Consider the following 14,435-nt stretch of genomic DNA (forward strand, 5'->3'; position numbering starts at 1 on the left):
AGGTAAAATGATGGCTAATTTTTGGCTAGTAAATTGGATGCCAGCAGCACAGACCCTGCCAGCACTGGAGCCAAACTCAATTCCTTATTCACCACTTTTCCATGCTATTCATTGGCTGGAATCAGCTCTGGGCAACCGAGCTGGGTGGTTTTCTGAACAGGAAAAGTGAGTGTGTCCTGTGCTTGGGAGGAGCATCAATACTGCCCATGCAGATGGGCTTTAGCATGCAGCATCTCATCTCAGAGCCCTGTGTACTCTCTCTCTTTGGAAATCAAGCCCTGGAAGACAGGCTCTGCCCAGACAGCTGATGTGCAGACAGGAAAAGCAGAATGCAAATGACAGATTTATGGAATGCTACTGGCTGAACTGGGAGTCTCTAGAGCCTCCGGTCCACCCTGGAGCACCAAAGCCTGTGCTGCCTCTTTCCTTCCTCCCACAAAATCACTGCATTCAACTTTCTACAGTAAAACCGGCCTTTGCCCCTTTCCATTTACCTACTCCCTGCCCTGTTCCCCAGTCCTCCATTCTCACAACCTACCTGCTTCTGCACTCCAGTCCCACTCTCCACTTCCTCCTCTCAATTCTTCCCCCATTCCCATGCCACTTTTCACCAATGGAATACTGGCAAGGCAGTCATCTTCCCTTTCCCTGCTCCAGCACTGCCCCATGTGTCTTTTGGCCGCAGAGAGGATCTCCCCTTGCCCATCAACATTGTTCTCTGATCACAACTCTTTGAGATTATTAGTTCCACAAGCCTGATCTTCCCCACGGCTCTTCATAAGACCGAGGGAGAGAGGAGGAGGAAAGACAGATTTTCAAACAAGCATAGAGAAGTAAAAGAAGAGGAGGAAGAAGGATGGAGTGCTTCTCTCCACCCTCTCTTCCTTTCACTAAGACACTCCTGTTCCCCTTCTTCCTCATAGAGCTCTTACCTCCATGTAAAAGCCTCTTACTTCAATTTAATGAAATGGTTTAGACTACTAATTCAACTAAAACAGTTCACATTTATGCAAGATTAGAGTATGCAGCCACTTGCACTGAAACAAAATCAGAAGTTCATCTCAATTTGACAATTTTTGTTCAAGCTTGTGCACTTCTGAGGATTTTGTTCAAGCTTCTGTGCCTCAGGGGTTACTGTCCCACAATCCTACATCTCAACAGATGCAGGGCAACTGAGCAAACTGCAGTAAATGCTGAACAATGTGGCAAGGACAAGCAACCTTACATTGCTAGCTGTAAAAAGGAGTGAAATAAAATTCAAAGAAAAGAAAAGCTGACAAAGTACTAAGGTACTAAATTCAATAGAGAAAAGGCAGACAAAGAGCCAAATGAAGAGATTTGTGGTGCTTTTTCTGCAGTGCTTGCTCCAAGAACATCATGGCAGTCCACAAGTGATATGTTGCCATCAGTTCTGTGTGCTAAAGGAATGTATTAATTCCATTTTACAGTCTGTAAACTGAGGCAGTCAGAAATGAAGATCTGAAGAGTCTCAAAATACCTAAAATCCAGGTCTTGTTAGCATTAAACACTGCATATTCTGCATTCAAAAGATACAGCTTCCAGCAGCCTTTGGTGCAGATGCACACGTGTAGTCCTAAGACAACCCATAAAATGAGGAACGATGCAAGAGCTACAACAGGAACACTTTAGCAACTACAAACACACTTATTTCCCCATCTCCTCTTCTACATTTTCAAGTGGGAGAACAAAGTGTCCTGCACACAAGATTTGGATCCAAGAGCTGTGATAGCCACAAACCACAACTCATCACCCACCTGGCAACTGTAGCTATTTATGTACAAATTAGTAGTGCTGACCTGGCCACTATTAAAAGATTGATGTAAAGGGTTTACCCAGCATCACACTTCTTGGCAGAGGATCAACTTCTCCAAAGCAACATTCAGCTGCCTTAACAATGAGATTATGTCTTCCCTTCTTACACTCACAGGAACACAGGAGGGTAAGAGTTCAACAGACAACACTCTCTCTCCTTCAGCATGTACTCTAATTCATCCCCAGAGCAGGCTCACTTAATGCACCAAATAAAACCCAGTCATTCTATGGAGGTGGGGGGAAAGGTATGTAATCTATTTTAAGATTAATACAAAGCAATATATAGATGTATGGATAGAATTAATACTGCATAAGCATTTCCCCAATTCTGGCATTTCGTAACTTTTGAGTGCTTAACTTATCCACTTTCATATCCTTTCACTCTGACCATCTGTGGAGTGTCTGCCTGCACGTGCATGTATGGCCGCTTCAAGGATCCTGGAGATGCCAGGCACCATGTCTCAATTACCCAGAGGCCTTTAAATCATGTGCATAAATCCACAGTGCATGAATCCACCCTCGGAGCATGTGATGCAGAATCTACTACACATGTAGAGCCTAAGTGCATGCTGGAAGCTGCCTGTTGGGAAACCCTCAGACCCAGATGCAGAGGCAACGCCTTGCATGTTCAGCAGCTTTCTGTGTTGCATGGTCATTATATTTGCATTTTATGTAAATATTTAACAAACACCTACATTTATACATATATTTCACAAGTAAAAGAGGTTGGGGGGAAGTGGCCAAACTGATTACCAGTAACTGGCTACTCGTATCTCTATTTCCCCGTGGGAACAAATAAAAGAAAGTTCCACTTCCCTCTTCCCCAAGGAATTAATTCACTCCAGTAGCTGGTTTTCTCTTAAATAAGTATTGCAATGCTATTTTTAATATTCTACTCCAATATTATGCAATGTGTTTCAGAGCTTTAAAGACCAAAGCTAAACAATAAGGCAGACTATGAATACAGGACAGCTGGGATGTAAAGCATGACAGGAAGTGGAGAGGAACCCCAATTAGAAAACATGGAAACCAGAATGTCAGGTCTAGGCATCAACTCAAGACAGTGGCAAGGGATCTGTAGGCCGAGGTCTCTCTCCGATGGCCTCCACATCCTTCTTAGTTGCTAGAAGGAAGAGCTGTCTGCCTATGGTTAAGTTCAATCTTCTCAAACATGAAACAAAATATGCTATACATAAATGCTGTCGTTGCTTGTCACACAAAAAGTTACTCTGTAGGAATGTGTGTTGATTTGACAGACCTGGGGGTCCACTTTTAAAGTCTCTTTACCTACTCCACCAAGCTTCCGAGAAGTGATTCAAACCTCAAAAAAACCCCCGAGAATTCCCCACAGATCTCTGCAGATGGCCAACCAGATTCTAGGGCTAGAAGCAAGTTCTGTAGCACAAAGCTACCAACCCTCTCTCACCCTCATCCTTCTCAATGTAAAAATCATTTTGCTTTAATTCATATAAGATATAAGGTCTCAGAATTCAAAGCTGCATCACTTTCTATTGTAGGAAATCTGTTTGACACTAGAGAATTTATTCTTGTCTTTTCTGTGGCATAATTCAGATAAATAAGAGTTGAAGGAAAGGTATCCAGAAGTGGTCTTTATGAACTGGTAAGCTGCCATCTGTCCGCAGAGAATCACAGCCTGCCCCCAGGACAAGGCTCTTTTATGGCCGATCTTGTCTGGCATCACGCCCTTTGTTTGCCCACTGGGGAACTGTGGCTCACATGAGTTCATCCCATGTTCTTTCTGTCTTCCCCATACTGCTTGTGCCTATTGTTTAATCTATTTGACCAATAAAAAGAGAGAACAACCAAAAAGCTTTAAAAATTATATATTTTTCCTTAGGAACTACATATTCTTTTTTATTAATTTTGACCTGTTTTGACCAGCACCCATAGCAGGACCTTCCACATTAACTTACTAAAACTCTTGCCCCAGAATTCTGAGGACACCACAAACCAATCTGCACATATATCTGCCTTCCAAGTCCAAAAGTGCCAAGAGCAGTAGTCCCCAAATTAAATTAAAAAAAAAAAATACAGTCAGAGCCAAGTCAGCCATAATGAATGCTCTTTTCCTATAACCTCAGATGGATTTTATCTTCATTGAGATGTGAACTAGGCACATATTATGTAAACTCTAGTAGCTGGAGAGGTATCACCAAGGTTCCTCTTGAATGAAGTTTCCTTTCACTTTTCACTGAATTGTATGCTGGAAAGTTCTATTATATGCTAGAAAGTGACCATATTTCACCTCTTGCTCAGAGGTAACTGCACCTAGGATGCTTAGTATGCACAAGTCCAAATGAACCATGTATAAAATATGTTATGCTCATGCAAAGAAATAATCCACAATATCCTCACCCCACCACTCCCCCCAAAAAAACTAATCCTAAACAAACCATGCAAACCAAGAAATCCCCCTTCCCACCCAAAACAAAAAACCACAACAAACCCAAAGAAACAAAAAATCCCCAAAGTTTTTTGTACAATAGCATTATACTCAGACCACTGAGGTTGTTGGAAAGGTTGACACTGGACAATGACTAAAAACTAGTTGTAGAACACATAAATCCAGCTTGGGAGCTCTTTTGTGTGTAATTCCTGTAAAAGTATTATTTAAAATGAAGAAACGAGTAAGAAGGAAACAAGGGAAAAAAAGGAACAAGGAATCTCTATCCTGCTAGCAGTAGTCACTTCTCAAACATCTTCAAGCAGAGTTACAGTTGGAAGTGACCATGATGAAAGTCACAATGAAACTAGAAAAAAAAGTGATCAAATGTAATTGCAAACACTGACATCAATAGCAGTTAACCTATGATACTAAGCGCTATTGTACCAGCATTTAATTAATTTTGCAAAGCAGTCCAGCATCAGTATTTAAAAGGTCAGTCCCCAAAATGTACACAAGCTAGAGCTGAAAGGCAAGACCCACGGCGGATACACGATACCCAGCATGTGCACAATACAATGCTCTGTGTAACAGAACACAAATGTAAATAGAGCCACGGATCCATGGGAAAGGTTTCTGCCACCCAGCCTCGAGAAGAAAATTCATTAGCTTGCACTGACAGTAAGCTCTTGTTCAACACATGGCACAAAAGCCAGCAGCAAACATAGCAACACCAAGACTTTTAAGACCACTCAGGAAGCAATCTCCAAAGTAAAGGGGCGGGGGAATAGCTGGGTTTGCTACCTTATGCCATCTGAGAAAAGCCAGGTAGGTTTTCCATAAAAACTTTTTGCTCAGCTGTTGACTCAGAAATACATTAATGGCCATCTTTGTCTCTTCTGGCTTTCCAAAATGTCTCTTGGAGGAGCACAGACTCGTTGTTACTAACTGAAGAAAAGCCAAGACAAAAGCATTTTTTTCCAAGGATGTCCTAGACCTTCATGCTACATAAGCACCTTAATAAAAACAAGAGAGGACAGGAAGTTAAACAGTCCTATGAGAAATGTGCATATTTCCAATTTCAAGGAATGAAAACCTCACTTTCGACTTACTCTTAAGAAGGAATCTACATTTTCCCATAAGAGACCTAATGGAAAGGCTTCAGAAGACTAACCTGATCACAAGTAGTATTATCCTAAAAGCTTTGATACTGGATGAGGCCAAGCACAGACCATTTTATACCCCAATTTTTATTAAACAAGATTGGGAAAACAGTCCTGAAATAATTAGCAATAAACACGAAGAAGTTAAGGGAAACTAGAGAAATTATGACATAACTTTATTTCTTCCATTCAGTGTCCTAAACATTATTTGTATTGTATTTCTAAGGTAAAGGGAGAACACCACGGTCACTTATTTATATAAATGAGGAAGGATGGTCTTGTTATGAACAAGTTCAGAAGTTAATACAATTAGAGTTGTTAGTGTTAATCTGAAACTGTAACAAGTTAATTGTGTTATTTAAATTGTTGTTAAATGTTAAACCTTTAAGTTACCCCCACCGTTAACCCCCTTACCCTACCAGTAACTTTGTTACACCTGTGGTGTACTGCCTCTGCTGCTTCCCAGCGTGGCATCAGGTAACACCCCCGGGAAAATAGCAAACTAAGAGACCGTCAAGGAAATCCAACGAAAGACCCTAAAAACAACGAGCTGGCCGAAGATTTAAGGAACTAAGTGATGGGTCCTACTAGCCAGAAGTTCTCCTACTGCACCACCAAGGCTTTAGATGTCACTGTGACCTGACCAGAACTGGGTCAGAATGAGGACTCTAGACGACGAGCCTAAAATTGTCTTCCTAGGCACGCCTGTGGGGATGGAAACCCCAGTTCTGCTGTGGAGCAAAACTGTCTACCTCCTCCTCTGGCCCACATCCAGAGCTGATCACTCAATAAAGGCATCCAAGAGGAGCTGGTCTCCTTGCCCTATTCATTTCAGCCTCATGGTGAAAACTTAAGACTAGGTACTAGTGAGTGATATTCTGGCAAGTTCTGTGTCCTGCTCTCCTGCCCCTGAACACTGCCACTCAAGAGTCTTGCACAAAAATTGTCATTCCTGTGGGGCAGATATAATACTCTCCCGAAGGGAACTGAACATAAAAACTGCAGGTGGAAAACAGTGTAAAGCCCCTAAAGCATCACCCAAGTGTAGTAATTAGCATAAGAGTAAAGCAGCTCATAGTTGGTGGTGAGTCCTACAGAAAAGCACAACACACACTGGGTACGGTGATACCTCACACCAAGGGAGATCATTAATGACGCTCTTTCCTCCCCGTCCCTAAAGGAGATGTAATTATAGAATCATAGAATATTAGGGGTTGGAAGAAACCTTAAAGATCACATCGTTATAGCTCCCGCTGTCCCGGGAAAGGACAATTCCCTCTAGATCAGGATGTTCAAAGGCCTTCTCCAACCTGGCTTTGAACAATATGGATGGAGACTCTACAGAATATTTTCTTTTCCAGGCTGAACAGTCCCAAACATTCGCAGCCTGTCTCCGTAGTGAAGGTGCTTTAGTCCCCTCATCAACTTCGTGACCCTCCTCTCTTGCTCCAACCCCCTCACCTGCCATTAAGGAACTGCTGGGCTTTTGCTGAAGAAGGACATTCCACTTCCGTAACAGTTTACTTTCTTTTTGTTTTAATGAAATAAAAAATACACTTGAAATTAATCGAGAATTGGAACTTCGGGATTTCACACCAGGAGTTTCCAGGAGCCGCGGGCGGGTCCAGCGGCAGAGCCCGCCGGGGATGGGGCAGCAGGCGCCGACCAGCCCTGGGCGAGGACGGGCCGCTCTCCTGGGCAGCCGCCGGGCTCTCGGCGGCGTTTAAAAGCACACATCCATCCATCCATCCATCCATCCGCACAGGAAGGTTATTCCCGGGCGCGCCGGGCCACCGGCCCAGCTCCCGCGGGGCAGCCCCGGCGCGGCGGCGGCGGCGCAGGAGGCGCGACCTCGGAACACCTTGGAGACACCGAGCGGGCCCCGCACGGGCCAGCCCAGCCCGCTGCGTGTCCCGAGCTGACACGCCCGCCCGGCAGGCAGGCAGGCAGTCCGTCTGTCTGTCCGGCAGACCCAGACCGCCGCCTCCTCAGTGGGCGCAGCATACAGACACGAAGTTTTCGGCCGCCACTTCCCAGCCCAACCCAGACACATTAATCCCCGCGCTCCGCCTGCAGCCTCCCGCGGCGCCTGCCTGCCTCCCCACTCCCTGTCAGCGATTCCAAATAAACTTCCCCTTCGCCCTTCTCCTCCTCCTCCTCCCTTCTCCTGTCGTGCCTCTCCCCCGCCCTCTGCCCCCCCCCCAGCCTCTACCATCGAGCGCCGCGGAGGGGGGAAACCGACATGGGGGGGGGGGCGGGTAGTGTTGGGGAAGGACGAGCGTGGCGAAGGGGGTTCCGTGCCCAGCAGCCAATCGGCCGCCGGGCGCGCGGCGCACGCCGGGAGGTGTAGTTCTCCGCCGTTCGCCATTTTGTGGCGAGGGAACTACAACTTTCCCCACGAGCAAGGACAATTCTTAGGGCCTGCGCGGCCAAACGTGACTTTCAGGTGCTGCCAGCGCGGCGGGCCCCCCGTGCGTGCCGAAGCTGGGGGAGGCGCGGCGGGCGCAAGGACGGAGCGGAAGGACAGCCCTTGGCAGGCGGGAGGAGTGAGGAGGCTGCAGCGGGGCGGGGAGGGGGGCAGGGCACGGCGACAGAGCGTGCTGCGCTTTTGAGGGACCGTCTTCAAACTCCGGGCTCGGGTTTCGGCGTAGGGCTCGCGGCGACCTTCGCTGCCGGGTGGCCACGCTTAAATGCCGAAAGAAGGGAGGTGGGAAGAGGGGTGGGGGTTGGGAGAGGGAAGCGCATGACGCTTGACCCGCATGGAGTGTTCAGCGAGGCCTGTTGCATGCGCTGAGCGTGGCGAGGGGCCGGGCGCTGCGGCTGCTGCCCCGGTTGGGAATTAAGGGCGAGCCCTAGGCGGTGTATGCATGTATGTGTGTGTGTGCCGTGTGTCCGTGTGTGTATATATATACACACGCATACATACATACATATATATATACACACACATACACAGACGCGCGCGCGCACACGCACGCACGCAGACATATATATTAACAACAGAGGAGGGGAGGAAAAAAAAAAAAAAAAAGAGCCAGGTCCATTTAAAGTTGCTGGCGGAGAGCTGTTCTCATTGGTTAGGGGGGGAGCTGGAGGAGCGGAGACACACACGGTGCGTGCAGCACTCGCTGCCGCCGCCGCCGCCGCCGCTGCTGCCGCCGGAGCCGCCGCCGCCGCCGCTGCTGGAGTTGTCCCTGCCGCTTTCCCTGCTGCAGCGGCACAAACGTGACTTCCAACGTCCCGATTATTTATCTTCTCCTCCCGGCCCCTTTCCTCCTCCAAGATGTAACTACAGCTCTGACACTAAGGACCTGCAGATCGCTTAGGCGGCTTGAAAAAGAGAAAAGGGGATATCAAGGGCGTCGTTTTTTGTGTTTAGGGGGAAATTTTCCATTATAATGCTTCACTAAAGTGAATTGTTTTTTTTGTTTCCTTCGCATTCGTCTTTTTTTTTTTTTTTTCTTCCGTCCCCCATTTCTCGGATTTATTGCTAGGAGAATCACATTGTGAGGAAAGAAAGTCGGATTACAAGATACCACTACAAACAACCCCCTCCCCCCTGGATTTTTTCGGTATTTTTTTAAATTTTTTTTTTTATTGTCTCGGCTTTAATTCATGAAGCAATTGTCCCCTTTTGCAATCAGAATTTGGATACCAGAATGAGCAAAGAAAGACCCAAGAGGAATATAATTCAAAAGAAATACGTAAGTGGACATAACATACATCGTTTGACTCCCAGTTTTACGAAATGGCAGTGAATGTCAAGTTTATAGCTAATCTTGCAGCTCTAAGGCTTTGGGAACAAATGTGATGCTGAATTTGATTTTTCTGTGGTGTGGTGGGGGAGTTTCAGAGGCCCCTTTTAACAGGGAAGCCTGCTATCCAGTTCGGTTATAAAACCAGATTTGTGTAGCGATTCCTCCAGTGAATAAATGTATTGACCTCAAATGACACAATCATAATCTAGTTTTAGATGAAACGCGAGGAGCTCGGGGGGCTGCCCCGATGTGTCACCGAACTGCATTTTCAAGCGGTTTTCTTAATTCTGTGCTTTTGCATGCTAAAATAGGTTTGTTGTTGTTTTTTGGGGTTGGTGTTTTTTTTTTTTTTTTTTTTTTTTGGTTGGGGTTGCGCTTTTTGGTTTTTTCTCTCTTTTTTTTTTTTTTTTTTTTTAATTATCTACGTGTGTCTGTCCCCGTCTGGTGAAGCGGCGGCGGTGGTTGTTGGAAGCCCTTTAACTTGAAACCGAGTGGTTATGGCGAGCTGGTTTCTCGCAGTACCACATCCCCTTCTCCTGTGTGCGATCCTCGGCTGCTCTGCCTTGCGATAGACACCGGAGCAGCTGGGAATCGCCTTACGGGCAGCGCGTTCCTCAAGATTGACTGGAATAATGAGGAAAATGGCTCGGTGCTGTTTTAAAAATAATTCATTATGATGGCTCGAAAATTTGGGCTAATCCAGCGGAGCCTGGGCTGTATTTCTGCCTCTCTTTATTCAGCCGCTTAACCAATCCCTCGTAATTGTCTAATCCTTTAAACATATAAATGTGGATGGGTAGTTGGATTTTTGTTCGTGCTCCAGTTACGTTTTGATTGGCACAGGACAGTTCTTCCTTAACGTTTGGGAAAGCGGAGGGGATTATCTATATATGCAGTAAAGCGAATAATGTTTTTTATCTCCATGTTTAAAAAAAACCAACAAATTTTGGGGGGCGGATATGGGGGGAAATACATAGAAATCCTCGCTTTTGGGCGTGTTTGATGCAAGGCTTTAAAAGTTGTAGTTTATATCGTGTCTTGTCGCCTGCGCCGATTTCTTTCAGCGTAGGGGTGTCCCTTGGCAGGGAGGGTGACCTTCGGGACACTTTGCCTCGGTATTCTATAGATTTGGTAAAAACTGCAGTTGACTCCAGCTGACTGCCGCTATCGATTGCCCGCCCCGCTGCAACGCTGCCCGGGGGAGGCGGTGGAACGATGTGTGTGTGCTTTTGGGGATGAAGGGGAGGGGGGGCCTGCGCGCTATGTCGAAGCTGCCCCCCTCCTCCTTTCCAACCCCCCCCGCACCCCCCTAAATTTCCGAATTAAAATACATCCGCATTGCAGAGGAGAGGGGAGCCCGGGGCCGGCGAGTTTAAAGTATGGCATCGAAACGGGAACGGCGGGTGGAAAGTCTGGCGAAACACGCGAGGCGTCCACGTTTCCCAGGCAGGCAGACAAAAGCGGGGCGGGGGGGGGGGGGGGGGGGGGGGAGGAAACCGCGGTGTTATTAATTAAAGGGGGAGGGGGGGCAAGAGGAAGAGGGGGAGAGATCACCCCAAAGCCCGGCTCCCCCCGGGCTCCCCGGGGCGAACAATGCGGCGCCGCTCCCGCAACGCCGGGCAGAGGCCGAGAGCGCGGCTCCCGGGGGAGGAGAGACGAGGGCGGACAATGTGCAGGGGTGCTCGCTCTCCCGCTCACAACTTCGCGGCGGCGCTTTTATTTAACCCTTTTCGCCCGTCTCCTATTTTCCCCCCGAGCCCCTCCCCATTTTCGTTTTTTTTTTTGCAGGGGGCGGTGGTGCCGGCGGGGCGCGCTGGCGGCGGCGGCAGCAACAGGTTGCTGGGGCTGTGACGGAGCCCGCGGGCCGGCGGCCACGCCGCCGCCCGGCCAGGTTCGCCCCGCTCCCGTGACGTCACAAAGGGACGGGCCTGCGCGCCGCGGAACCTTCGGCGTCCCCCCAGCACTGCGCCCCCCCGCCCCTCCGTGACGTCACGGCGAAGCGGGGCGGGGGCGGGAGGAGCCCCCGGGGCAGCGCTCGGCGGCGGCGCCGCGGGGGAGGGAGGGAGGGAGGCAGGCAGGGAGCGAGGGGGCGGCCCGGGCCAGGTGAACAGGTGCGGGGCCGCCCTGCCGCCGCCTTCGGGGTGGGAGGAGAGCGCCCGTCACGTTGCCCTGTGGCGACACGCGTGGTGGCACGTCTCCTGCCCGTGACCTTCGGGCGCTACGGTAGCCCGGCGGAGCGCGCCGCCGCCTCTTCCTCCTCCTCGCCAGTGCCAGCACAAGCTTCGCCTGCACCTGGAACAATGGTCCCGGTATCGGGACCCATTTTGCCCACCCCGGTCCCTCGTGCCCCTAGGCCGGAGGTGATGCTCCGCCAGAGGAGCGAGGGCACAGCCACCGCACGGGCACCAAGTGTGGTACTTCACGGCCCCGCTCCTCTCGTGTCACTGCCAGTTGTCACAGAGTCATGGAATCACAGAACGGTTTGGACTGGAAGGGGACCTTGGAGATCACCTAGTTCCAACCCCCTGCCGTGGGCAGGGACACCCTCCACTAGATCAGGTTGCTCAGAGCCCCATCCAGCCTCGGCTTAGACTGGCCTTGTGTCAGGAGTGAAGCCTGTTCAGGCTGCTGCTGCTGCTGTTTTTTTCTTTTCAGCATTTGCGAAATGAATTCTGAAAACAAGAAGGTAGTGAGAACAATGGAGGAAAGCCTCCGTGTTGTGGGCTGCCCTCGCAGGGCTCGGCTCCCTGCTCAGTAAGTGCTCGCAATTGAAAGTTCTCTTAAACTTAGGGAGCGTTACCTTTTGCGATTGGCAAACCAGGAATGAGGAAATCCGTGTATGCATCTTCTTTTCCTGTGGTTTAAAAACGCTATCGCTTAATTTTTAAAAGATCCATGGCTGACTCATGCAACTCTTTCTTCTCACTTTACCCTCCTCCTTCTCAAACATCTTTACATATCAAATATTGCCTTTTGGCTCCAGCCTCACAAAACTGACAGCTTTGTAAAGCATCCACTGTGAAGCCAGACTGCGTTCAGTATGCGTTTGGAATTAATAGTTCTTGATTCAAAAGCTTTGATGTCTTGTACGAAGTTCACAGGTGCATTTTTCTGACTGTTTTTGTGATGCTCAAATAGCAAATCTTCTGGTCCTGCTAGCTTAGGTCTCAGAGTATCAGACCTGGATTACCGCCTTAAAATACCTGCACAGTTCTGCCACGGTAGCAGATGGTGAAGTATAATTAAGGAGTAATGTCACTACTGTCACCTCCTGTGATTTGTTTCCTTATCCTTGCAGAAGTAAAAGTGCTGTAGTCTGCCATGAGGTGACACACTTCACCTACGGATGGCCTGGTAAGCCCCTCAGACAGAGGGCCAGCGAGGCCTGGCCAGGATTAGCATGCTGCAGACATCTGAGAGCTCTGGTGCCTGCTGCAGCCTTTGAAACAATACTCTTTATTTGGGTGTGCTTGATGTGGGCTCAGGGAGTTGAGTTTTGGGGGGGATGGTAACTGCAGCACCACCCCCTTCTTCTGCATCGGGGCATTTGTGCAGGAGCCTGACCCTGGGCACTCCAGGGCTTCTGCTGGAGCTGCCTGCCCTGCTGCTTTTTCTGTGAGCGGTTGCCATTTCTCTTCCCCATCCCCACAACTGACGACAGGCTCAAAGTCTGACCACTTCCTACAAGAAATAATGTAAAGAGGGTGCTGGCAGCAGAGATAGTACTCAGTGTAAGCTGCATCTTCATTCGCATCACCTTTGGGGGCTTTTTTTTGCTGGGTCTCTTTCACACTTGCTGTAACAATTCCAGCAGCATAGCTGCTCAAGTCTTTTCCTGTGTGAAAAACTTAAACATGCTAGCTGCGCTCGAGAGCTACTTTTGGGTTCCTCTTAACCTCCTTCTGGTCTCTTGAGACTATATCATTATGTTGTAAGTGGCTATAGGATAGTACATAAGTAGAAACTAATAATTAAAGTACTTATTTTTTTTTTTAATGAATATTTTGCTATCAACAGATGTTTTGCCCTGAGATACTAATGGACTCCTGCTCACTCTGATGGTCTGCAAGCCAGGAGCAGTAAGATGCTGCCCAGAGTGAATTAGAGTGAATCAAGGCCCCTGTGAAGAGTTTCTAATGTTCATTAAGCACTTTCACCTTCTCTTGTGAGGCCTACGAAGCCAGTATTAAAAACATATTACCCCCTCCTTTTCTGTAGTAATAGCTAATGTTATGCATATGCTAAAATGTGGTATAAACGTCAGTATTATTGATTCTGTAAGGCAGTAGCATTCCCTCCATTTTATTGTTTGATGAAAAAGAAAGAAGTCTAAATTACTAGCTAGCCTGAAGCTACATGCTGTAACAGCGGCAGAGTTGGAACTAATCTGTATTTCTGCTGCCTTCTCCAGTATTCTATCCTGTAGCTTACAGGCTGTTGCTACAAGGCATGGCATCTGCATTATAAGAGACTACTTTATGTAGTTCCAACTTTCTTCAAAAATTTTCCCTATCCTAGTTATGGTCTGGACTGTTAGATTAATGTTATATTCTTAACATAATAAAAAAGGCATTTCAGTATGGATGCTTCTATTTTTTTTTTAATAGATGATCATACCCTGCAGCTGATAGAGACCAGTTGATACTGTGATGACTCAGCTGTGGGAGTATTACATAAAGTAGGTCAACTTTTAAACCTTATAGTCTGAAGCTAAAGAGAATCCACGTTAAAATTTATGTTTTGTTTATGCACTTTACTGTTATTTCCTGGCTTGAACCTAAGTGAAAGCTCTTGAGGAGGTGGAACATGTTTTGGGGGGTTGATTTGGGGTTTGCTTTTGCCCATTTTTATTGTATAGTGACTGAATTCAATCAACTTGACGGAGGGGAAAGACCAGCTGCTTTCATTTCTAAAGTTTCCAGTTTGCAGCAGTCAAGTGAAAGGAAGGCTTTAAAGGCAATTTTAAAGTAGGGAAAGCAAAAGCAGAGACACGTTTATTATTTTTTATTACAAGCACCCAGCTTTTGTGTGATCTAGCAGATGTGGAATTTGCAGAGGAATACTCAATTCTTCAAAATCCAAATTTGCATTTAAAACACTCTGGTTTCTCCCCCTTAGTCCTTTGCATGGCTTGCTTCCCAACTATAAATGTAAACCAAGTGTAAATGATGCATTGTTTGCCTTAGTGGGCAGACAGTCTGAAAACAATAGTGCTGATGGATTTGACTGCCTCTGTGTAAGATTAACGGGACATTAAAATTCAAGTCTATTAATGCA

At 47.5% G+C, this 14,435-nt stretch overlaps 1 protein-coding gene across 2 annotated transcripts in view; it reads left to right on the plus strand.

Annotated features, from left to right (window-relative positions):
* The first annotated feature begins 8,159 nt into the window (after window positions 1-8,159).
* The window catches only part of JARID2 (jumonji and AT-rich interaction domain containing 2), a 211,250-nt gene continuing 204,974 nt past the window's right edge, over window positions 8,160-14,435 (plus strand). The window contains exon 1 of one of the 2 annotated variants that reach the window (XM_077180422.1): window positions 8,160-9,104. In XM_077180422.1, coding sequence (XP_077036537.1) covers window positions 9,060-9,104 — 45 coding nt within the window. In that variant the 5' untranslated portion in view covers window positions 8,160-9,059. The remainder of the gene's footprint in view (window positions 9,105-14,435) is intronic. The other variant, XM_054645196.2, reaches the window with a different exon arrangement.

This window comes from Agelaius phoeniceus, chromosome 1, assembly GCF_051311805.1.
Source record: "Agelaius phoeniceus isolate bAgePho1 chromosome 1, bAgePho1.hap1, whole genome shotgun sequence".
Lineage (NCBI taxonomy): Eukaryota > Metazoa > Chordata > Aves > Passeriformes > Icteridae > Agelaius > Agelaius phoeniceus.